A 27,295-nucleotide genomic window follows, 5' to 3' on the forward strand; every position below is an offset into this window, starting at 1 on the left:
TTTTCAGTCATGACTACATCGGCCAGTTCAGCACCAGCTACAGGGAGCTCTCTAAAGGCCACTCTCGGTTTACTGTGTGGGAGGTGAGCCACTCTCATTTTCCTCATGTATTTTTCCCACACGTCTGCCTAAAATATCATTAATGTCTTTTAGAAATATCCTAGCTTTAATGCAGACATTTACATTAGTTCATGAGTGTGTAGTTGAGGCCTAAGGAACAGTGCTGGGGAGTAACTAAAAGTATTGAAGCTACTTATTATTTTATATGTAGCATTGGAAAATCTTTTTGTCAATTAGTTTTCCTAATTAAAGCCTGTAGTTTTAAACTAAATGTTTAAATGTTTTAGTTAGCTACATGAACATTTACATATCTAATTTAATATGATATTAAATGTACTCATATACATATAACTCTTTTGGGAACTGTGTCTGCATTTACGTTCTTGTATAAATTATGTTTCTGGCCTTACTGTGACATTTTGTAGCCCATCCCTGTGAAATCTCATCTTTTGTATGACCTCCACATCACTGAAGCATAAATCCAACCCATAAGAGACAAGAACACTTATCAAAACTGGCCGCGGCACAAGAACCTTAGATAACAGCGGGAGGTCTAGCCCATGTAGTCAAACGTTCATCTCCACCAAGAACTTCTGACAATCTAGTTTTTGACACAATCAGTATCCTCTTCATTGTGGTTAAATTTCTTGCCACAAAATTCACACATTCTTAGAAAATAAAAGAAATATATATAATATATGTAATATATATACAGATCACCATTTGAGATTCAACCACTGAGATTCAGGAACATTCAGTGTCTGACATTGCTGTATTTCTGCAGGTGCTGAACCCCAAGAAAAAGAAAAAAAAGAAGAAATATCTCAACTCAGGAACCGTGAGTGAATTTTTAACTAGATCCTCCAGTTTTATTAATGGAAAAAAAAGAAGAACAAAAGAAAGCAATACATATTTTTTCTAACAAACAAACATCCTTATTGGTAAGACTTCTTATTGAAGGTCCTACATTATATCTTCATAAGCAATGCACAATGCCTTCATAAGCTGTGCATATAAATATTCATAAATGTTGATGTAGCTCATCATTGGTCTGCCCTGACGACGTGATTCTAGAGAGTTACATCATCACCCTGAGCATGAATATTGATATGACATTTATGATTAAAGTATGCATTGCTTATTGAAAGTGTAATGATGCCCTTTAGGACTCTACATAGGAAGTGTTACCAAACTTTCATGTTGACAGGTCACTCTGCTGTCCTGCTTCATTGATGTCGAGGTTACGTTCCTGGACTACATCAAAGGAGGGTCAGTATTTGTATGTGTGTGTGCACTTATATTGAATCCTTCTGAACAATGTTATCAAATCGTCTTATTACATAATTACATACCATAATTTTATACCAGATGAAAGCTATACATATTGCAATACCTATAACTGACAGTGAAGATGTATATTTATTTCTAATTAAAATCTATATTTTACTGGTAAATACATATTTTTCAATAAAATTTGGTTAAAATGAAGTTTTTTGTCTGAGTAAAAAGTCACTAAACATTTTTTTTTTACATAAATGTTTTTTTCTTTTTTGTGTATATATAACAGTATGCAACAATGCCTCTATTACTAACGTAACCCTCGTTCCCTAATGGAGGGAACAAAGACATTCTGTCAAATTCTGACACTAGGGGTTGCTCTTGGGAGGATTTGCACACCTGGCCATGCTCAGACATCTGGGTATATAAGGGGTCCGCGTGCTGTTATGAATGTTATTCTTCTAATGATGGAGAACAGTGGTCCAGTGTTCACTCAAGGGAAACTAAAAATTGGATCCATTATCACACAAGCAGCACACATTATCACCTCAGAATGAAAAGGCACTGAATGCAAGCTCTACACCCTACCAGTCATCTAGATTCATCTGTTGGTACTCAGAAGTTTAGATTAAACTGGTTCCATGCGCAGTTTATAAAATCTGGTGAAGGTATTGTGTGTAGCCCAGCCCACAGCTCTACATATGTCTACTAATGAGGCACTTTTCACTAAGGCCGAAGAGGCAGCGACACCCCTGGTTAAGTGCACCCACACTCCCAAAACCTCTGGCTAGGGAAGGAGTTCTCCTCCTTCCCTAGGTTTCCCATCTTAGGACTGCTTCAAAGACTTTCGTGGGTTCTTAGTAGCCTGTGGATGAGCTGGCAGTTCCTCCTTCCCTCAAGAAGGCTGTTGTACACCAGGGTTGTGGCATGGCCTGTGAGCCACGCTCAGACCCCAAGAACCAATCATCAAGCCTCAAGCACTCAGGACAGGGTTGAGTGGAGGAATGGGAGGTCCGTGGGGATTCACCTGCTGGAAAATCTCCCCTTGCATCTCCAGGTTTACACTCAGAGCACATTGTCGAGGCCTTGTACCTAAAACTAGAAGGACTAGGACAGGAAACATCTGAGGTGACCCTCAGTCTTTTGAAAAAAGAATTAGAGCCAATAGCGGAGCGTGGCCATGGTCATGTTCTCACAAGCAGAACAAGAACCATCCGCAAAAGCTGTTGCAGTATGAGTCTGTAACACAGTTCGAGGATTGGGAAGAAGGAGGCGGGAACCGGCGAACGTTCAAACATAATTTTAATAATAAAATAAACACAAAACTTAAAATAGCGCGACAGCCCCTCACGGACGACTGCCGTGCACAAACAAAACCAAAACAACATAAATCCAGGCCTGGTTTTCTCTCGTCTTGCACTGTCATCACTCCTCCTTTTATTCTTCTGGAGCTCCTCCGTGGGACTCGAGACCGGTGAGTGGCACAGGTGTCGTGCATTACCACTTACTCTACTTACTCCCGCCCCACTTGTCACAGAGTCCAACCCAAACACTGAGGACAGCGATTGTGGCCATCCGAGGGAGACATGAAACAGACCCAGTAGGACACGAATGGAATGCAATTGCAATAGACACAATCCTCCATGTCTGTTCATTTAGAGAAATTTGCTCTTACAGATGAAATTAGCTCTCAGAGATTGCTGTCGAAACACTCAGTGGATCTCTCTACACTTATCTGTATTTCAGAGTCTGCTGATTATGTCAGAATCCATCGGCGAGAGGTGAAAAGAGACTGCTGCTGTCAAAAGACACTGCATCAGCTCCAAAGAACAAAGCTGATTGAAGCTTTGTGCCCGGATGTCCAGGGCTTGGCCATGCATGCAAATTTCATTGGCCTTTTCTGAATATGTCAGAGGTGTTTGGGCTCCCAAGAGCGACCCCTAGTTTCAGAAATTTGACACAACGTTGAAAGTGACCAACCAAAAGGAAACTAGACATTTTCTACATTCTGTGAATATGCGAGTGGTGCTTGCTGTGGCAAAACTCGGCACTATGCGGTTTTCTTGGGGGTTTCTAGGCACTTTCTAAGGTGTTGCTAGGATGTTTTCTGTGGTTGCTAAGGCATTGCTATGTGGTTGCACAGTAGTCGCTAGGGTGTTTAGGAAGGATGCTAGGGCATTGCTATGTGGTTGCTAGGCAGTTGGTGGGGTGGGGGCTAGGTGGCTGCTACGGTGTTCTCAGTAATAAATGTTTTAAACAGTAGTATGCTACATTGTTACATTACTTCAATGAGAGTTTCTATTGCTGTAAAACCATGAAATATAGTTATCATGCTGGAAATAGATGCATCATTTTGGAAATGGATTTCAGTTTCTCACAAATTTTGGGAAGTGTGACGCCATCCGGGTTTTCCATGCACATGAACATACTTGAGCTCATCTATTGAGACTGGAAACACATTGCTATGCCTCACCATCCATGAATAATTCCATCTTCCTTCCCTCTCCTCCTCTCCACGTCACAAACACATATTCACAGTGCACTGCATTATGATGCCGTAATAAACCGAGCTATAAATAGAGCACTCTATTCTGAGAGACACAGAGACCCCAGGCACATGATCTGGCCTTCAAACAGTCCAGCAAACACAGGAATAATTGGAAGGATCTGCAAAAAGACTACTGTGGAAAATTCTTACAGACAGTTAGCTAATATCTCTCTATATATGCATTCTGTTGAACAGACAGAAAAACCAGGAAGCTGCGGAGAGAATATTAGATAAGAGCACAGAGCTGCTCTGAGGGAATCATTTCTTCATTTCTGCCCACAGATTAAATTGAGCTGAGACACAGTTTCACACAGTCAGCTCACTGGGGATTTGACTGAGGAGCTTTATTACACTTTAATAAACATAATATATTTTATATTCACAAGCTGATTCACATGTGCTCACATCATTGTTTTTGCTCTGTTCACTTGCAGGACTCAAATTAATTTCACAGTGGCCATTGATTTTACTGCGTCAAACGGTGAGTTTACATTACTGAAACACTGCTCTTCAAATGAAAAAGCATAATTTACATGTAATGTGAACATCTACTAATAGTTATTTATTGGAAAAAGTACTGAGAAAGTACAGATACATTTTTTTACTAAATTAAAAGTACCTGCCCTTAAATCATAAAATTATATATTATATTATATATTTGTATTATATATTTACATTATTTACAGTAATTAATAAAAATAATTGATTATTTACCCATATCAGAGTTGAACTATTCAGCTGAAAAGAGCTAATTTAAGGGTGTAACCATGTGGTCAAAATACTCTTTTAAAGATAATGCATAGATAGATCATTATTTTTTAAAGAGGGAAATTGCACCGCATAACAGGGTTGAGGGGTGAACAAAGGCATCAATTGATCAAATAACGTGTTTAGTTCTTCATGGGTACACACAATACACAAATGGAACCATTTAATTAGAATGACCCAAAATTCTAAATTATTACCTATACAGCATGAAATTTTACATTCTTATTCCCATTCATATTTAAATGATTTGTTGATTAATGCATTTTCTGCTTTATTTATGGCAGGCAACCCTTCCCAGCCTACCTCTCTACACTACATGAGCCCGTATCATCTGAATGCGTATGCACTGGCCCTCAGAGCCGTGGGGGAGATTATTCAGGACTATGACAGTGATAAGATGTTCCCTGCACTGGGGTTTGGTGCAAAACTGCCACCCGATGGCCGCGTATCTCATGAATTCCCGCTGGTGAGGACACTTCTTTTTGATTATACTGTAAAGTAACTAAAAGTAATTGCTTGTATTTTATATTCAAACAATTAGTTCTCAAACAGCATCTCATGTGTTTTATTTGTCAGTGAGAGTGTTGCATGGACAATCTTACACTGATTAAGTCATTTACATTTACATTTAATCATTTAGCAGGCACTTTTATCCAAAGCGACTTATAAATGAGGAGAACAATAGAAGCAATCAGACCAACAAGAGAGCAACAGTATACATACACTGAACAAAATTATAAACGCAACACTTTTGTTTTTGCCCCCATTTTTCATGAGCTGAACTCAAAGATCTAAGATTTTTAACGACGAACTGCAGTCAGGTCGAGACCCTGATGAGGACGACAAGCACGCAGATGAGCTTCCCTGAGACGGTTTCTGACAGTTTGTGCAGAAATTCTTTGGTTATGCAAACCGATTGTTGCAGCAGCTGTCCGGGTGGCTGGTCTCAGACGATCTTGGAGGTGAAGATGCTGGATGTGGAGGTCCTGGGCTGGTGTGGTTACACGTGGTCTGCGGTTGTGAGGCCGGTTGGATGTACTGCCAAATTCTCTGAAACGCCTTTGGAGACGGCTTATGGTAGAGAAATGAGCATTCAATTCACGGGCAACAGCTCTGGTGGACATTCCTGCAGTCAGCATGCCAATTGCACGCTCCCTCAAAACTAGCGACATCTGTGACATTGTGCTGTGTGATAAAACTGCACATTTTAGAGTGGCCTTTTATTGTGGCCAGCCTAAGGCACACCTGTGCAATAATCATGCTGTCTAATCAGCATCTTGATATGCCACACCTGTGAGGTGGATGGATTATCTCGGCAAAGGAAAAGTGCTCACTAACACAGATTTAGACAGATTTGTGAACAATATTTGAGAGAAATAGGCCTTTTGTGTACATAGAAAAAGTCTTAGATCTTTGAGTTCAGCTCATGAAAAATGGGGGTAAAAACAAAAGTGTTGTGTTTATAATTTTGTTCAGTGTATATATAAGTGCTGTGACAAGTCTCAGTTAGTCTAGCACAGTACACTGTGTTTTATTTGTTTATTTATTTTAATTTTAAATTAATTAGAGTGAATATGATAGGTTAGGGTTAGTGTTAGGGTTAGAGTGCTAATATTAAGTCTAATATTAATTGGTCAGGTGCTGGCAAAAAAAAAAAGAAGTGTTTTTATACGTTTTTTAAAAAATGGCCAAAGTCCCAACTGCTCGAATTGAGATTGCAGGTCGTTTCACCAGCTGGGAACAGTCCAGGAAAACATCCGTGAGATTGATTTTGTGCCTCTTTGGGATGGCACCACGAGGCGTCGTTCACTTGCAGAACGTAAGCTTATGGAGGAAGCATAATTCTGAGCTAGCAAGTTTAGGTAGTTGTCTTGTAGGCAAGCATCAGTACCTTGAATTTAAGGATGGAATACACTACATGACTTTTGCCCAGATTTTTGCCCTGTCAACATATCAAGTAGTGTATATGATGTGCACAAACTGATTTATTTATTTTTAACTTCAGACTATGATTCCTTCAAGATTTTAAGTCATATAGTGTATTTCAGCCTTTACGTGCAATCTGCTAGCAATCTCATCTTACTACATTGGACAAACTGTTACAAGCTCTGCTGTATCTACATCTACACCCAGTAAGCTTTCTTGGTCAAAATTCATATAGTCTGGTTCAGTTTATATAGTCTGGTTCAGTTTTCCTGCAGCTCCCTTTTAGAGTTCCTCTGAAATCCTCTGAAGCCTTGCGATTGCAAAAGCTGATTCCAAATCATCAGTCCTTATTCTGCTGGATCTTTCTGCTGCTTTTGACACTGTCAATCATCAGATCCTCCTGTCTGCCCTCTCTTCAATGGGCATCACAGGGATTCCACTTCGCTGGTTTGAATCCTATCTCACTGGTAGGTCTTTCAGGGTGTCTTGGGGAGGGGAGGTATCCAAAGCACATCAACTTGTCACTGGGGTTCCTCAGGGATCAGTTCTTGGACCCCTCCTCTTCTCCATATACACAACATCACTGGGTCCCATCATACCTCCACCTCCCCCAGCACCACATGTCTATGATATTATTTATGCCTTTTTGTAGCAGCAGCATGCATAGAATATCTAGTCCACCAAGACAAAATACATTAACATTGTCTAAACTACCTGAGAGGTGTCATGAATGAAATAGCCTAAATGGTATTCTTATATTGGGGTAAGGAAAACCCAATCGAAATCGTCCATTACTCCAGCTATGCTTTTCATGTAAATCAGTGTTTCATCAACTTATTTAGTTTATTTACCACTTTTGTAAACAGAGTAAGTAAACTCTGATTGTAAATTTTAAATGTGTACATCTATTAAGAATTCGAATTATTAACTTTTAGAAGTACTTTAGCATATAAATGACCAAAAAACCAACAAACATGGACTAAACGCCAAAAAGCTCCAGTTTTGATTTCACACAATTACACCACTGGTAACCAAATAAGGGCTCTGCGGGGTGACTAACTGACAAATATGGATGAAACCGTTCATAAAGGAAATTGAAAAAGATTGATAGACATTAGCAAATGGAGATTACCCACAGCTGTCTCACATTTCTAAAGAGGACGGAATTTATTTTCTTTATTTTTTTTCTTCTCAGTTTTTTTCCTCTTCCACACCCACGAAACGGTCACAGAGAATCTATCACATAATCCCATATACAGTTAGACACAGATCCTTATTGGACCAAACAGATGCACTGCCTGCGGCTGCAGCTGCAGCTGCCCACACACAGCTAAAACACACACACACACACACACACACACTTCTCCTCAGGGCTGAACGCGGGAGACTCCATATGCACTCAGCAGAGCATTAAAGCTTTACTTGACTGAATAGCTCTCGTTAAACGCATCTCTTACTACAGAAAGCTTCTGGGATGTGAGCTCAGATGGCTGAACTTTTGATGGCTGATTCGTGTTGTTGTTGTTTTGCTTTGACAGTGATTGCTCACTGTAAACATTTCCGATTATACTATCTATAATATCTACTATCAGTATAGACTACTATTATTTAGTAGTAATATAGATTACTGCTTACTATATTACTAAAATCCTGTTGGATAGTATTAAAGAGTATTTTAACATAAAAAATATGTTCTACTTTTGTGCAAACAAACTTTTAAAAAGAGAACCTTTCACAGAATGAATATACTTTAAAAGAAACTCCAAACTGAATTAAATGTTTTCGGACACTTAATTGCATTTAAATTCAAATGTATTATAGTTTAGATGTTAAGTGCAATTAGCTGAAGAGTGTTTTTTTGACCCAATATTTGGAGAATATGCTAACAAGCTTTTATAGTGAACTAAAGTATACTTTAATGTCATGTATTTAAATATATTTGTAATTGCAAATGTTTAATGATGAAGTTGCAATGTAGTACATTTACAATATTTGAACTTTAAATGTAATATCGAATAATACTAGAGCTCAAATTATATTACTTTACATGTACTTTAGTATGTTAGTCAGCATATCAAAATAAATGTACTTTACAGTGAAACTTTTAATCTGATATTATTACACAGTGTACATTAAAAAAAGTGTACTTAGTTTAAGAGACAGCCATGAAAGTGTACTCTCTACACTTAAGTGGCCTTCTTTCATTAATGTGATAATTGTTACAATTGTTTTAAGATTATATCTAAAAATATATATAAAATATAATTTTACAATTTGATGTACACTGCAAGTGCACATTCAGTACAATTAAGCACACTTTTCCACAATAGTACGTAGCCTAAACACCCATTTACAGTATGTATGCGTCTTATTCTGTGATGCTTGTATTGTGAACATGTGTATTACATGTACATATGTTCATTTAGATGTGTACTTACAGAACGGGAACCCAGAAAACCCATACTGCAGCGGGATAGAGGGCGTTCTAGAGGCATATTATCAGAGTCTGAAGTCTGTTCGTCTCTATGGACCAACATACTTCTCACCTGTCATTAATCATGTAGCAAGGTGAGGCCAATTATATTTAAACATATATACTATTTATCGCACTAGTTATTATGGCCATGCACTAAAAATATCCTATTAAATTTACAGTTACAAAAAAAGTTTCAAGTTTTATTTTACAGTAAAATTACATACAATAAAATGTTAACCCATTCTAGGGCTGCACGATAAATCGAATGCGATATTTAACGCGCATCTTGTCAGTAAATCATTCTTTAATCAGCGGTAAATCTCCATCACCTGCGGGCTTTCACATGGAGCAGCATTTACTACACAGAGCCGTTGTTCACCAACAAGCTGCGCAAAATCACGATCATATTTTGCGCAGCTTGTCGGTGAACAACGGCTCTGTGTAGTAAATGCTGCTCCATGTGAAAGCCCGCAGGTGATGGAGATTTACCGCTGATTACAGAATGATTTACTGACAAGATGCACGTTAAATATCGCATGCGATTTATCGTGCAGCCCTAACCCATTCATTTTTTTCATATTTTGTTATGTTAAGTACTAGTCAAGTCGAGTCACCTTTATTTATATAGAGCTTTCTACAATACAGATTGTGTACTACAATGTTATGTTTGCATCCTGGTACCTCGTTAGAGAGCTGATTGTAGGCAATAGCCCAAAAAGCAGGCATTGGGGCATGTACTTTTCTTTGTGACACTAGGATGGATTTGATTTGATTTGGGATTCAGCCTCTGTGTCCATAACAAGCACATGAACTGATCAGCTTATTTCTTTGCAGATATGCGTCATTAGTAAAGGATGGCTCAGAATACTTCATCCTCCTCATCATCTCTGATGGGGTCATCTCTGACATGGCTCAGACAAAAGAATCCATCGTAAATGTAAGTAAAAAAAACTCAGTCCCCTGCAATCTTTACACCATTTGGAAAAACAGAAAAGATAAGTGTCCCTTATATACATATTTATAAAATGTGACAATGAATAGCTGACACCTAGTTTTACTATGTGGTAGGCCTATTACTTTGTTTATAAACAGCAAGATTTTGACATCATGTCAACATTGTGTTCCCAAGTTATCAACCCTGTTACCATCATAATTTCCCCCTTGTTAAGGTGGTGAACTTTTCCATAATTTATTATTATTTTTTTTTAAAGACAAAATTCCACAACTCTTTGTCTGAATAATGTTGTGTTTGTCAGTAAGGCATGATTTTAAAATGTCAGCCCTGTTACTATGATTTTGTAGTAGACAATTGGTTTACAGTTTAATTTTACATTACAAGTCTTCTCCTCAAAGCAGTGAAACTACATTCTTCTTGCCTAAACAATTACCAGTTGTCTACTACAAAATCATGGTAATGATGCTGACATTTTAGAATCATATCTGTATATCTACCTGACAGAATGTTTAAAAATGTACAAAAATGTCCTTAAAAATCACTTTATCAAACTAGAAAAAGCACAAGATGAACCTCAATTTTAAGAGTCCAAGTTGGTTTGCTTTGTAAACAATAGCCATTAATCATTCTAGTCACTAGAAGACATGATTATTGGATGAAAAATTAGACTATCACTGTGCTGAATAAAAGAGAAGAATTTACACCCACTCATAAAGTTTGTTGATTCTTCATTGTGGATACTATTACAATATGAAGAATACAGAATTAGAAAAAGAAAAAAAGTATTTAAAACGCCAACTGTGATGCTGAAATGTGATATATTGTGCAGGCTATGATGGGCAGAGTCTCTTTGAATCATGACAGGAGTCGTTTAAAGACAAAATTCCACAACTCTTTGTCTGAATAATGTTGTGTTTGTCAGTAAGGTATGATTTTAAAATGTCAGCCCTGTTACTATGATTTTGTAGTAGACAATTGGTTTACAGTTTAATTTTACATTACAAGTCTTCTCCTCAAAGCAGTGAAACTACATTCTTCTTGCCTAAACAATTACCAGTTGTCTACTACAAAATCATGGTAATGATGCTGACATTTTAGAATCATATCTGTATATCTACCTGACAGAATGTTTAAAAATGTACAAAAATGTCCTTAAAAATCACTTTATCAAACTAGAAAAAGCACAAGATGAACCTCAATTTTAAGAGTCCAAGTTGGTTTGCTTTGTAAACAATAGCCATTAATCATTCTAGTCACTAGAAGACATGATTATTGGATGAAAAATTAGACTATCACTGTGCTGAATAAAAGAGAAGAATTTACACCCACTCATAAAGTTTGTTGATTCTTCATTGTGGATACTATTACAATATGAAGAATACAGAATTAGAAAAAGAAAAAAAGTATTTAAAACGCCAACTGTGATGCTGAAATGTGATATATTGTGCAGGCTATGATGGGCAGAGTCTCTTTGAATCATGACAGGAGTCGTTCATAATGTGTCAGTGTGCAGATAGCTGAGCCGTTTACACTCAAGCACGACAAGTTACCTGAACTTAATGAATGGGCCTCATATTTCAGATTTCAGAATTGCATACCAATGGCAGCCACCTTGTGGTGCTTTCCTTAAATATTGTGTGAATTAAGGTTCAAACTTTAAATAAACATAAAAGTTGAATAAAACGTTTGCATACTGTACTCCAGAATGCGTAACAGGGTTGCAAGTAACATTTACATACAGTATTTGTATATTTAGCCAAAATTAAGTCATCATTCAGAAGGAGATCAAATCTTTGTAGTTTTTGATGAATATAAAATATTATTATATTTAAAATATTTTCAAGAGTAGTATTATTATATTTTTTTAAATAACTCAGTAACAGGGTTGAATGATTTAGCATTCAACACTATAATTTCTCCCAAAAAATGATGTCCCTTTCTTTTTTACAGGGAGAAATCATGCGGTAACAGAGTTGAACATAAAATCAACTCAATAATTTTAGGACACACCTAAATATTGCATTTTTGCCCATTATTTATTTATTTATTATTTATTTTAAATCATCATTTTACAGGGATCACAGACATTTAATTGTTTAAAATTAGCCATTGCTTAAAAAAGTAAATGAAAATCAGTTTGCACCCTATTTGTAACCCTGAATCACAAAAGCAGTCTTAAGTCGCTGGGGTATATTTGTAGCAATAGCCAAAAATACATTGTACGGGTCAAAATTATCGATTTTTCTTTTATGCCAAAAATCATTAGGATATTAAGTAAAGATCATGTTCCATGAAGATATTTTGTAAATTTCCTACCATAAATATATCACAACTTAATTTTTGATTAGTAATATGCATTGCTAAGAACTTTATTTGGACAACTTTAAAGGCGATTTTCTCAATATTTCGATTTTTTTGCACCCTCAGATTCCAGATTTTCAAATAGTTGTATCTCGGCCAAATATTGTCTATCCTAACAAACCATACATCAATGGAAAGCTTATTTATTCAGCTTTCAGATGATGCATAAATATCAATTTCGAAAAATTGACCCTTATGACTGATTTTGTGGTCCAGGGTCACATTTGAGAAAAGTGCCTCATGTCTCCAAGATAGATCGGAACGCAAGATGTTGTATTGTATTACTGCGATCAGAAGTCTGTTTTGTACATGTTAAATTATACAAATACTGAATTATATGAGGAGGGTATTCTTGGGGGTCTTGTTTTAACAAACTGTTCCCTTCTGTTGAAGGCCTCTAGTCTTCCCATGTCAATTATCATCGTTGGAGTCGGGCCAGCCGAGTTTGACGGTAAGATGAGAGAGATGTGTATGTCTTTGATGATGAGAGATGATGTGATATGATATCAATCCAGTCCAGCAGAGCAGATCAGATCAAAAGAGAAACTTCACATATGTTCCAGTGAGACCAATCAGTCTCCCAGAACGTCATTAGTGGCGTATGTGCTATAAGAGCTTTCAAATTTCAATTGGCTTGTCAGTTCATTTCTTAAATAACCCTGTACCTCTCCTTTCATCATTAAAGTGTAATCTAGTTACTTAGTTTCAACTGTCATCACTGCCTCATCTGCTGTAGATTTCATATTTTGTTTGTTGGTATCCTATTTGTTTAAACTTGTAGCGAACCAGCTCATGGGGAAATATGAATAATTAATCATAACTAGTTATAATTAATTATAAATATTTAGATCCGCTGTAGATATTTACTTGACCTCTCAGGGTCAACTGTCTGTCAATTCTAAGAACGTTAATTTCCTGGTTAAGGGAAATAACTTTCTTACTGTACAATTCTACACAGAGCTTGTAGCATAAATCTGCATGATTAAGTGACTCCAGTTATGAGCAAACAATGAACAACGTCAAGTGTGATTCAAGTAAGACTTTATTAACTACATAAACACTTAAACTGGTCTAACATACACATACAAAACAAAGGTTAAAGCTTAACTCAGTAAAGAGGAGAGAAAATAAGAATAGCAAAGGTGTCGTGGTTGCCATGGTAACCAGTGGCCTGTGGTCATTCACAGACATCCTGGCACCCAGTCTATTGGGTGAGTGGTCTGTGACGACTTGTTAATCTAATGAATAACTGATTTGTTAAATCAAATGAAAAATTGTGTTTTTGATTGGTCCAGACGCTACAACTGAATGAGAATGATTTACGCTCACTGATAGTGTTGATATTATTTATGGAAGATTATTTATTCACAAGATGACATAATTGGAAAGTAAACCAAAATTTGATTTATTTAGCAAATTGCTTTATGACTGTACATGGTTGTATGACTTATTTGCATCGAGGCATTTTTGTGCTTAAAATATCGACAATGACTTATTTTTAATACATAGGAACAAATTTAAACACGCAAATTTGTTTAGTGATTTTTTATTTTTTACAATTGTTTTGTAAAATTTGTTTAGTAAATATTTTTGTGTTGAAAGACTTCATGCTAAAGTGAATTTTCCTTTAATTCATTGCCATTGTTTTTGTTTTAAAGACCCATATTCAAAATACTCACTTTTTTAACACTCATTTTGATTTATTTTACATAAACCCATCTACTGTATAATGTTAGTTAAGGTTTCCAAACAAGGTTTCCACCCTCTTTTCCAGCAGGTTTCAGACTCTTACAGTGAATGTTTTAAATATATATATAAATTTGCTACTGTACCTTTAAGATTTTTCTGTAAATGACATTGTGAACCTGGTGTACTGAATATAGAATATGTGTTGATATGTGAACATGGGCGGCCGTGACATCAGGATTTCTGAAGACAGTTTTGCTGTTTAGTTTTCATAAATGCTCTAGATATACTGAGGTGGATGATTTGCATTCTGAAAGTTAAGGCACCTACACACACTGAATTCAGTGAATTGGTGAATTCAGTTTCTCTACATTTGGTCATATGACAGGGTGTTACTCTCGCAAACTCTTGCATTTCTCCTCTATGTTCTAGTGACATACCTTCCCAATTGAAATCAGTGGATTTTTTGGTCTTCTCAAATGTAGATAAACTGTATCATGTAACAGCTCTTAGGTTATGTCTGCATAGTACTTCGAACTGTTTCATTTGACAAGACCAAGAAAAATCCAGTCTTCCTTTAAATTGGGTTTTTATATTACACGTTTTTAAAAGGAAAGCTTGGTCTCCTCTGGGCTTGCAATTTGTATAAGGGATACTTTTTTTTCCCTTTAATGAAGATAAAACCTCATTTACATGCAGCTCCCTGTGTTCTCGATATCTCACAGCAGTCATGATTTGCTCTTTGAACTCATTTCATAGCTGCTACATTAAAGGGTGTATCTGAACTCATATGAAATCCAGTGATAGCACACTTGACTACTTCCGAATGGAAGCACCACATGACCGTTTTTCCTGTGCCATTTTCTTCCATTTGACAGAGATGATTGAACTAGATGGAGATGAGGTCAGGATATCATCCAGGGGTCGCTTTGCGGAGAGAGACATCGTGCAGGTGAGCTTTCCAGCCCTGTATATCGTTTATCTGTGGACAGAAATAGTAAAGCAATATTCTAGGTGATTTTCAACCTAATGTCTACAGCGTCTGTAGCATTGATGATCACAGACAATAATTTTGACTCATCTCTCAGTGTGTGTGTGGTAATAAAAAGCAAATGGGGAAAATGTTTACAGTAAATACATGGAGGCCGAGCAGGCAAGTGTGCAGAACTGAAAATAAATGTTTAGCTTATGATCATCATATTTTTGGAGGTATCAACCTTATAGGTATAGTTCACATAAAAATGAACATTTGCTGAAAATGTACTCACCCTCAGGCCATCCAAGATGTAGATGAGTTTGTTTCTTCATCAGATTTGGAGAAATTTAGTATTCCATCACTATATGGATCCTCTGCAGTGAATGGGTGCCGTCAGAACAGCTGATAAAAACATCACAATAATCCACAAGTAATCACTCCAGTTCATCAGTTAACCTGAAGCGAAAAGCGGCATGTTTGTTTTACAAGCCAAAACAGTTCTAAACAAAGATTGATGATGATGATGGACTTTTTCCCTGGAGGAAGTGTCATTATGGATATGGATTATGGACAGCTGTTTGGACTCTCATTCTGACGGCTCCCATTCACTGCAGAGAATCCATTGCTGAGACAGTGATGTAATGCTACATTTCTCCAAATCTGATGAAGAAACAAACTCATCTACACCTTGAATGGCCTGAGAGTGAGTACATTTTCAACAAATTTTCATTTTTGGATGAACTATTTCTTTAAACATTACATGTGTTAAGAATTCATAACATCTGGATGAAAGATTGAAAACAAATATTTTTCTTCATTTTTCAACACTTAATTGCATGTTATGTACACCAACATTTTTCAAAAGCTTGAATGCCATGTATTTAAGTATATTTACAATTAAACGTTTGTAATGATGATGTTGCAATTTATAAATGTGCGAAATTTTATCCAAGGCTAGTCAATACTGGTCAGTTGTATCTGACAGAAAGGATCCGCGAATGAAACTGTGACCATAAGCACCATTAACTTAAAGCTGCACTCCGTAAGTTTTGCCTCTTTGTCGACATCTCTGTTTGAAAACCTGGAATTGCAGCTGTGTGTGGAATTATCTAGCTTGCGTGGGTTGTGAGTGGGCGCTGCTCAAGCGCGGATGAATCTAATGTTCTGAGGAGAATGTGTGGCAGTCAGTCACTGCACCGGTGTGGATATTTACTATACTTCGCAATCACAGATTCTAACCTACATCTTGGAATATGACCCAAATAAGAATTTCCACGTATATTGCCATCTGAACAAGTAAGTAGCAAGTCTGCCACGTTGGTTCTGACCAACTGAGGAAAAAAGCATTACCATAAATCTCGCGACCAATGGTGATTAAATCTAAAGATCGGTTAGCTCATATCACATCAAACCATTCAAATTATTATTATTGTTATACTTTATTCTCAAATGATTAATGTTAACAACATCAGCATTGGTGACTATGAGTATAGTGTGTATTAGTGTGTAGATTTCAATTTCTGCACAGTCTAATCTAATTGTCAAATTATTTTAACCCAAAAAGCAAATTATGCTCCCTTCGAACTGGTTTTCTTTAAAATACAAATCTTTGTAATCCCAGGCTATCTGTAATCAGAAGCACATTTATAACTGGAATATAATTTAATTTCATTCACATGTTTCATAAACATTACAATCCGCCATCAAAATGATACTGTAGCAACGTTTATAGGTCGGGAAGAAGGAGGCGGGAACCGGCAGACATTTAAACAAACTTTAATAAAATAAACAAACTCAAAATAGCGCGACAGCCCCTCGCGGACGACTGTCGCGCACAAACAAAACCAAAACACAAAATAAACTCCAGGCCTGGTCCTCTCTCGTCCGACACTGTCGTCACTCCTCCTTTTATCCTTCCACTGGCTGGTTATGTACTTGCTCAAATATTGATTTCGGATCATTTTTAACCAAAAAAAGTTACGGACTGCAGCTTTAAGTGAATAAAATGGCAATAATCCGCAATATGCATTCACACATATTTCAGTATGTGTTGACACTAATGACTTAATTTAAATGTTTCATTGATACAACATGGCACTTGAGTATACGTAGTGTCATCATTGCTTGATGACGTCAGGAACCAATGAATTGGCTTTTTGGTCCGGTTCAATGAGCCGAACTGTCAGAAAAAAAACGGTTTGCGGAAATGAATCGGACTTTGCATCACTACTGCACGGGGACACGAAGGCTGAGGATCCAAGTGCAGAAGGATAATCCCCAATCGTAGTCAAAACAGGCGTGAGGTCAAACACAATAAGCAGTCCAAACAATGACAGAGTTCAGGGCTGAGGCAAACACAGTAATCCAGACAGAATATCAAGAACCAGGACAATAAGACATAAGAGAACCAAGATAAAGGCTTAGAACTACAGCTGTGATACACGCAAAACTTCACAAAGAGTGACTGAAAACAGTAGGCTTATATACTGTAGACAGAGGTAATGAGCAACGGGTGAAAACAATCAGGCATGATAGTCCGGGCAATGGATTATGGGAAATGCAATCCAGGATACAGTGACGAAGGTATGGGATGGAGTGCCCTCTGGTGGCTATCAAGGGCACTCCAGCTGGTGATGCACATTGTAATAAAAAAGTACCTTCTGTGCAGTAATTGTTAAGAACGCTTAAGTGCCTTTTTATTTGATAAATATTATATTATCTGCTAGTACAGTTTTGAAGTAGACTATACATGCACAAAATAATTCAAGTGTGTTTCCAATTAAATGTGAACCTGGACCACAAAACCAGTCTGAAGTCGCTGGGGTATATTTGTAGCAATAGCCAAAAAACATTGAATGGGTCAAAATGATCGATTTTTCTTTTATGCCAAAAATCAATAGGATATTAAAGATCATGTTCCATGAAGATATTTTGTAAATTTCCTACTGTAAATTTATTAAAACTTATTTTTTGATTAGTAATATGCATTGCTAAGAACTTAATTTGGACAACTTTAAAGGTGATTTTCTCAATATTTTGATTTTTTTTTGCACCCTCAGATTCCAGATTTTCAAACAGTTGTATCTCGGCCAAATATTGTCCTCCTATCCTAACTAATCATACATCAATGGAAAGATTATTTATATTATATTATTCAGCTTTCAGATGATGCATAAATCTCAATTTCGAGAAATTGACCCTTATGACTGGTTTTGTGGTCCAGGGTCACAAATGCGAGTTATACTCATTTTTACCAACTAGCAGTGGCGGCTCGTGGGTTTTAAAATAGAGGAGGCACACTAATTGTATTGGTCTGGGATCCCTGCCAATTATTATTATTATTATTTGCTTAACCACTTTAAAATGGCTTTTTGGTTGCTTTTAGTCAGAAAACGTAAAGAAAACGACATACATACAGCAAGATAATATAATTTCACTTACCTGGCCTATCACTTGAAGCAAACATCCATCCCTTCTTAAAAGTCTATGTTAAAAGAGAGCTGCCTGTTGTGCCATGTAATTAAGCCGACTGCTGTAGCCTATATCCAGCTTAGGCTGTTTTCCCTAAATTTGTATATATACTGTTTGAATGACAGCTTGGTAAATCTGTTGGCGATCAAATATTCAATATCGCTACTCATCATAAGTACTTTGTAAATTATCAGCGCAGCGGCAGACGTTCAAACTAATATCACGTAATTTACGTCTCTTTGATGATTGGTTGATATCAGAAGGAGGCTAGCCTCCCATGCGAGGGTTCTTTTCTCAATGCTGAAAGTGAACACTCGATGCTGATTGGCTAATGTTTTTTGCCAACAGAGGCACGAGAGCTCCGCTCTCCCCCGGCCTCCCCCTTCTCTGTCATTAGCGGTTGCAATTACATCAGCAGATTCGGCACATTCACGATAGAAAAGTGGCGCTTTCACGTTATGGTTTTACAACTGAAATTACAAACAAAAAATACACATTCTGAGACATGAACTGAAATGAATTGTGAATTTTATTTACATTAAATTGTCCTCCTCCCATTTTCACCTCAAAATTATGGGGAAGCTGTGCCTCCCCTGCCTCCCCCGACGAGCCGCCACTGCCAACTAGAGGAATATTCCTTCTAAATCTCTCTCCGATTCCTCCTCAGTTCGTTCCTTTCCGAGACTACATCGATCGCAGAGGGAATCACATCCTCAGCATGGCCCGTCTGGCCAAAGACGTTCTTGCAGAAATCCCCGATCAGTTCCTCCAGTACATGAGGAGCAGGGGCATCAAACCTCAGCACTCGTCCCACTCCACCTCCTCCAAACCCCCGTCCACACTCGTCCACCCGCTGCAGACGCAGATCTGAGCCATCGCACAAACCAGACGTCCTCTCTTTGGTTCACCTTCACTCTCAGGATCACACAAGGCCTGTCTGAGTGAAACGCTGCCCTTCTGCATGCTGTCTTTCAGTATGAAGGGTGATGTTAGGCGCACTGAGGTTTCAGAAGGTGTTTCAGACTGTTTTAAAGTATCAAGTGGCCTCTTCAGTCAGTCAAACATCAGATATGACTTCACAGTCTCTGTCTCACATACCACCATCTCCTGTTCTCATGTCTGACAAACTTCTGCATACGTTTACAATTGTACTGTTTTTTACAAATAGATTTTTTTTGTACCTCATGAAAACTCTGAGCTGCTTAACAATGAAATGTACTCATTTTATTACATGATGTTGTAAACAGAGCGAGTGTGATCTTAGAATAAGCATGAATCCACCCTCAGTACAAACTTTCATGCGGTTGTGCGAGGCCTTGGTTTTCATTTTATTGTAGAGTGTTCGCTTTAAATATTTTACTATTTCAGTATTCCATATTCTTGGTCATTTGACTGCCTCAAACTGTACAGAATTTGTGCTTAGCTTTCGCGGCACTAGCACAGCACAGAAATTTAACAGGAAAGCCTTACTCTCCGTTAAAGGAACAGTTCACCCAAAATGAAAAAATCTCTCATTATTTACTCATCCTCAAACATGTGTGATCATTACTAGCATTATTACACATTTTGACAGTGATCTTAAAGTCTAAATTTAATTAAATGTTGTATTACACAAATGTCAGTAATTGAGAAATTCCGTAAACTGTAGTTTATGATTATGAAAAGAGAAACATACATTTAACAGACTTTATGGTATAAAATAAAAATAAGCATTAGAAAATATTCAAAATAGCCATAACCATTAGGTTCTCATTAGTTGTCAAAAAAAAAGTTAGAGAACATTTTTTGTAAGATTGTCACAAAAACTTCTCTGAATGTTCTTGAAATACAGAGTTCTGACATGAAACTCTAGATGGCGCAGTCTGATAGGTCTAGCTCAATCTGACTTGGTGACATCATTGTCACATGGTAGCTGATTGGTTCTCTCCTGTATCAGTAGCCAATGAGCTCGCTGCTAAATATTCAAATACCTGGCTTTTGTTTGCTGTAGCAGTTGGCAGTGCACTTCAGAAACCCTCCACCTTCCCCAGCTCCACCTGTGTAGATCTGCTACGGGGCGTTACAGTGGGTCTTTTCCTCACACAAAGTTTCAAAAGATTTGGATTGGACTTTCTTTTTTTTTTGCAGCTTGACAACCAGGGTTGCCAGGTCTGTGTTACAAAACCAGCCCAACTTGGACTCAAAACTAGCCCTCAATCACAGTCAAAACTAGCCCAATCGCGTTCTGAGGGAAAATCGCTCCACAATCACATTTCAGGGACTCACAACCTCCTTCCAGGGGGTTCCACCTCGGTCAAAATCATGTGGTGGGGTCTTTGCTTTAGCCCGCTGTATAAAAGTAGCCCAATTCCACGGGAAAACCGCAGACTTGGCAACACGGTTGACAACTCTAGCCACCATTTACTTTCCTTGTATGAAAAAGAGCAGCATTAACTTTGTTGCTAAATATTCTTTTTCTTTTTCCGGCATGATATGAGACTGAGTAAATTTTCATTTTTGGATGAACTGTTCCTTTAAAGACAGAACTGTAGCTGCTGTCAATGTCTATATCCAAACACAGAAATGCAAGCACAGCCTCATACAGAAGTAGCATAAGCTTTTAAACATGCACCACACAAATGGCCTGTTTTGTTTGCGTTTGTAATCATTAGTCCTAATTGCATGCAGAAAAAAGGTGTTTTATTTGGAGCAGGTAGCATAAAACCAAGGTTATTAATAAAAACAGTCTAAAACTAGAACTGCTAGGTACTAAAAAGAGTACTAACCCCCCTCCACAGAGGTTTATCTCATCTCAGTAACCTTGTTTACTAGCTCTTAACCTGTCCACCAGCCCCCTGCTACTAGTGATCTTGAACTTTAATGGTACCTCTAAAGAAATAGTTCAGTCTAATGGCATGATATGAGACTGAGTAAATTTTCATTTTTGGATGAACTGTTCCTTTAAAGACAGAACTGTAGCTGCTGTCAATGTCTATATCCAAACACAGAAATGCAAGCACAGCCTCATACAGAAGTAGCATAAGCTTTACTAGTGATCTTGAACTTTAATGGTACCTCTAAAGAAATAGTTCAGTCTAAAATTTTAATTTTGCAGTAAATGTACTCACCCTCAGACCATCCAAGATGTAGATGAGTTTGTTTCTTCATCAGATTTGGAAAAATGTAGCATTGCATCACTTGCTCACCAATGGATCCTCTGCAGTGAATGGGTGCCGTCAGAATGAGAGTCCAAACAACTGATAAAAACATCACAATAATCCACAAGTAATCCACACCACTCCAGTCCATCAGTTAATGTCTTGTCAAAAGCTGCATGTTTGTAAGGAACAAGAAGAGTTGAACACATCTTGATGGTTTTGTTTCCTACAAACACGCAGCTTTTCACTTCACAAGACATTGACTGATGGACTGGAATGGTGTGGATCATTGTGATGTTTTTATCAGCTGTTTGGACTCCGGCACCCATTCACTGCAGAGGATGTAATGTTCAGATAAAGAAACACTCATCAAACTCATCTACCCTAAGAGTGAGTACATTTTCATCAAATTCTTAAGTGTAAAACTCACTGACAGAAGAGCAAGTCAGCCAGTGGTAAAAATTCATTTTCATTTTTAAAACAAAATAAATATTTAAAATCAACTTGAAAAAGAACACAAGGTCAAATTGTATGGTATGTTTCATTTAGAATTGATAAGCTGGAAATGACATCTCTATTGTGGAATGACCCAATTAAACGACGTCAGAAGATTCTCTTCAAAATATCACATGGATCAAGAACAAAATTATATAAAATGTCAAATTTTTATAATTCAATCCATCAGAAGTTCTCAAGCAAACAATGCTCAGTGACATCTGGTTAAACAGCATTTAACAAAAATAAAAAGCTACCAACAGCACTTAACGTGTCTCTTGAGATCGCTCCAGTCAGTGTCAAGAGCTCAGATGTGCTCCTTCTGCTCCAAACCCTTCATATTTCAGCAAGAAAATACACGAGCGAGCCTTTACCCCAGCAACCTCGGGAAAAAAATAACTCAAACACAGGCACAGAGCAAAGACTTCATTTATTTATCATGACAGTGTGTCAACGTCAAACTCACACCCACTCACACTACATCTATGCTGTATTATCTCTATAAATCATGCAGAAAACATGCATCAAAATTTAACCATGTGTGGGATGGGAACGCGTTTTCCCGAGTTTTTCCATATGGATTCAGGCATTGTCACTGCAGTTTTCCTCATTTATGGTTAAATTAAACTGCACATTATTACAAACTGAACCTCTTCTGTAGATTATGTGTACATTGATTATGATCATTCATGAACGAGAAATGTGCAGCTAAATACCTTGAGATGTTTGGACTCCGGCACCCATTCACTGCAGAGGATGTAATGTTCAGATAAAGAAACACTCATCAAACTCATCTACCCTAAGAGTGAGTACATTTTCATCAAATTCTTAAGTGTAAAACTCACTGACAGAAGAGCAAGTCAGCCAGTGGTAAAAATTCATTTTCATTTTTAAAACAAAATAAATATTTAAAATCAACTTGAAAAAGAACACAAGGTCAAATTGTATGGTATGTTTCATTTAGAATTGATAAGCTGGAAATGACATCTCTATTGTGGAATGACCCAATTAAACGACGTCAGAAGATTCTCTTCAAAATATCACATGGATCAAGAACAAAATTATATAAAATGTCAAATTTTTATAATTCAATCCATCAGAAGTTCTCAAGCAAACAATGCTCAGTGACATCTGGTTAAACAGCATTTAACAAAAATAAAAAGCTACCAACAGCACTTAATGTGTCTCTTGAGATCGCTCCAGTCAGTGTCAAGAGCTCAGATGTGCTCCTTCTGCTCCAAACCCTTCATATTTCAGCAAGAAAATACACGAGCGAGCCTTTACCCCAGCAACCTCGGGAAAAAAATAACTCAAACACAGGCACAGAGCAAAGACTTCATTTATTTATCATGACAGTGTGTCAACGTCAAACTCACACCCACTCGCACTACATCTATGCTGTATTATCTCTATAAATCATGCAGAAAACATGCATCAAAATTTAACCATGTGTGGGATGGGAACGCGTTTTCCCGAGTTTTTCCATATGGATTCAGGCATTGTCACTGCAGTTTTCCTCATTTATGGTTAAATTAAACTGCACATTATTACAAACTGAACCTCTTCTGTAGATTATGTGTACATTGATTATGATCATTCATGAACGAGAAATGTGCAGCTAAATACCTTGAGATGAACAATATAACTTCTTGTAGGTTTTAAAACAAAGTACTTTGACTGCATGGCTAATGAATTGTTTACAAGTAACAGATATTGTGCATTTAATCTCAGGTGTGATGACCCTTATTTGTGAAAGTGGTGATAGGTGCCAGTTTGCTTAGTTAGGACCAGTTTACCTGCTCATTACACCTCAGAGGGTTCGAGGTTGTGTTAGTTGGGTGTAGCTTGTTTAATGTTATTTTTTCTTTAGTACAGCACTGGCTGAACGGCATGAATTTTAGTCCTGGATCATTTTGGTGAGAATTTAAGATAAACTTAGGTGGGCTAATAGAAGTTCCGTATCATATAAACGCAGCTATTGTTTACCTTTGTTATATATGAATTCACAGTTTAATATTGCCTGTATCATGTTTGCATGAGCAGTATTTTAAATGAAATGCACTTATTTCATAGATTGTTTGTTTTAGAAATGAAGTTTGCCTTAATAGAGCATTTATTTGTGTTATGCCAAATTTACCATATTCTTTTGTTGCGTTTTTCATTTCTTTTTGAAACATGTTCCTTGTGCAGTTACTCTATTATAAAAAGGTTTTATGAATGAGATGCATGCAGGTGCTGTTAAATCAGTGTAGTCTGCCGTTAAATGCACTCATAAATAAATCAAGTGTAGCACTTATCAATGCAAGAACGTAATTATTTAAAAATGTTTATTATTATCAAGATACACCCAAGCTGGCAATGCAATATTCAAAACAAAAAGGCCCAACTTTTGACCAAAGTCCAATTTTATAATTGTTTCCATATGAGAAACTGTGTGGAGAGTGGTTTGTTATGACCAACCAGAGGAAGACTTGGTGAACTTTGAATATCAATACAACAAATTTTCAAGTTATATGAAAAAAGATATGCTGTAATAATTGTAATGACTATTAATGAAATTATGCCCTCTTTCTTGTTTTATAAATAAACATTCAAATGAAACACTTGATGATGCTGGGTCATTTTTCTGTGTATTGTCTTCAGATTCTTCATTCACAGTTTTATATCTTCACTAGACAAATGTCAAAATTAGTTGAAAAACACAAGGGATATGATAATAAAATTTCCACATTAAGATCCTGTACTGCCCTCTACTGTTCATACACAGACTTACATCATTGTGAGTTTCATTATTTTTGTAAACTTAAAGGGGTCATATGATTGTACTACTCGCTGTAGTATTGTTGTTGCTGCCGCCATGTTGTGAAGGCGCTGTGTTTCGTTGTGAAAGCGAAACTACTTTGTTTGGTCTTCCAAAAGAGGACGATATCCGCTTCGTCATGCCTGGAGCTGATCCGTGCTGGTCGCTGAGGAAATACATCAACTTCGCACTGCTTTCACCGTGGACGAAGCGGAGTCCAGCCCCGGGGTCGTCACACGTGGTTGCCGCAAGCCCTCCAGACGCTCCTTCGTCAAATCCGCCGGCCGCGCTGTTCTCAAGCCCACAGCCTCTCCTCACTCTATTCGGCCTCCGCTCACTCAAGCCCGCAGTGTGTGACGCTGTGTGACACATTTTATGGAGGACTGTTTCCTGAACCTGCAGAGTAACGTTAGCCTACAATGCGTCTGTGGCACAAAGGCTGTTTCTATAAAGTGGGGCAGTTCCAACTTTGCAAGAACAGTCTGGCGCTTCAGACTCCCAAGACTGTAAGTAAATTTTTTATATTTAAAGGATTCGCCACTGACGATTCAAACGAGAGTTTTGGGCAGTGTAGAGTAGCGCTTGTTGTTTGTAATTTCTCTGATCACAAATGCAGACATGGTTTTATGTTTACGCGGCGTGATGCAACGCAATGTGTAAAAAGACAGTATAAGTCATTATAATCCATAATTATGTCCCCAATATGATTGTACTACTCGCTGTAGTATTGTTGTTGCTGCCGCCATGTTGTGAAGGCGCTGTGTTTCGTTGTGAAAGCGAAACTACTTTGTTTGGTCTTCCAAAAGAGGACGATATCCGCTTCGTCATGCCTGGAGCTGATCCGTGCTGGTCGCTGAGGAAATACATCAACTTCGCACTGCTTTCACCGTGGACGAAGCGGAGTCCAGCCCCGGGGTCGTCACACGTGGTTGCCGCAAGCCCTCCAGACGCTCCTTCGTCAAATCCGCCGGCCGCGCTGTTCTCAAGCCCACAGCCTCTCCTCACTCTATTCGGCCTCCGCTCACTCAAGCCCGCAGTGTGTGACGCTGTGTGACACATTTTATGGAGGACTGTTTCCTGAACCTGCAGAGTAACGTTAGCCTACAATGCGTCTGTGGCACAAAGGCTGTTTCTATAAAGTGGGGCAGTTCCAACTTTGCAAGAACAGTCTGGCGCTTCAGACTCCCAAGACTGTAAGTAAATTTTTTATATTTAAAGGATTCGCCACTGACGATTCAAACGAGAGTTTTGGGCAGTGTAGAGTAGCGCTTGTTGTTTGTAATTTCTCTGATCACAAATGCAGACATGGTTTTATGTTTACGCGGCGTGATGCAACGCAATGTGTAAAAAGACAGTATAAGTCATTATAATCCATAATTATGTCCCCATTGGATGCAACAAATGCCTCGTTTATAATGGGTTTTCATGTTTTTGTCTCATTGCTCTGGTCGGACAGGGCAAACTGTGAAACTCATCACAGTATGGTAGGGGCGTAACATTTCTGTTTATACGCTTGAGGTATTTGGCCAATCACAACGCACTGGATAGCTGGCCAATCAGAGCACACCTCGCTTTTCAGACCGATGAGCTTTGTAAAAATCGACGCGTTTCAGAAAGGCGGGGCATAGAGGAGAAACAATAATGTACAGTATGTGGAAAATAATGTGTTTTTTTTTTTACCTCAAACCACATAAACACATTTCCTTACACCAAATACCCAAAATAATGTTCTTTTTAGCAACATCATATGACCCCTTTAAAACAAAAGATACTTCTGTCTACAATGGCTATTAGTTTTGATGAATATCAATAAATCAATATGTGGAACAATTATTAATAAAACTACAAAAGCAATGTATCCTTTGCCTGATAATATTTTAGTGTTAGATTGATTTAATATCAGATCAAAATATGAAATCTTACATGTTTTACATGTTACATGTTTACATGAATACTTTTGTTGATGAGTGACTGAATTCAACGTTTTAAAGACATATTTTTTAATATTTTGAACAGATGTAGACCTTGCTTGGTGGTTATTAAGGTGTTTTGAGTCATTGCTAGGCATTTAGGCTAAGACTTAACAACTTTGCTTGGCCGTTACTAGGCGGTTGCTAGGGTATCGTAACTGGTTTCCAGGTGGAAAGATAGATGATGTCACACTTTAACCAGTGATCCAATATAAAGCTCTCTTTCAGGTCTGCTTGACTGGACTGGTGTAACACAGCTGTGAGCAAACTTGTCCAACTTACACTAAATGAACTAATAACAGAGTCACATATTTATTTTTTTAAAGCATACGCACATGTCTTTTGTCTTTTGTTTTTTGTTCTTTTGATTTTGCTGGATTTTCAGGTA

General features: G+C 37.6%; 1 protein-coding gene across 1 annotated transcript in view; it reads left to right on the forward strand.

Annotated features, from left to right (window-relative positions):
• Nucleotides 1–19,995, forward strand: part of cpne8 (copine VIII) — a 43,740-nt gene extending 23,745 nt beyond the window's left edge. The window contains exons 10-19 of the mRNA XM_016238549.1: nucleotides 8–83; nucleotides 845–898; nucleotides 1,268–1,329; nucleotides 4,321–4,367; nucleotides 4,939–5,120; nucleotides 9,021–9,148; nucleotides 9,891–9,993; nucleotides 12,766–12,823; nucleotides 14,937–15,010; nucleotides 19,173–19,995. Coding sequence (XP_016094035.1) covers nucleotides 8–83; nucleotides 845–898; nucleotides 1,268–1,329; nucleotides 4,321–4,367; nucleotides 4,939–5,120; nucleotides 9,021–9,148; nucleotides 9,891–9,993; nucleotides 12,766–12,823; nucleotides 14,937–15,010; nucleotides 19,173–19,376 — 988 coding nt within the window. The 3' untranslated portion in view covers nucleotides 19,377–19,995. The remainder of the gene's footprint in view (nucleotides 1–7; nucleotides 84–844; nucleotides 899–1,267; nucleotides 1,330–4,320; nucleotides 4,368–4,938; nucleotides 5,121–9,020; nucleotides 9,149–9,890; nucleotides 9,994–12,765; nucleotides 12,824–14,936; nucleotides 15,011–19,172) is intronic.
• The last annotated feature ends 7,300 nt before the right edge of the window (nucleotides 19,996–27,295 follow it).

This window comes from Sinocyclocheilus grahami, unplaced genomic scaffold (genome assembly GCF_001515645.1).
Source record: "Sinocyclocheilus grahami isolate Dianchi unplaced genomic scaffold, SAMN03320097.WGS_v1.1 scaffold543.1, whole genome shotgun sequence".
Lineage (NCBI taxonomy): Eukaryota > Metazoa > Chordata > Actinopteri > Cypriniformes > Cyprinidae > Sinocyclocheilus > Sinocyclocheilus grahami.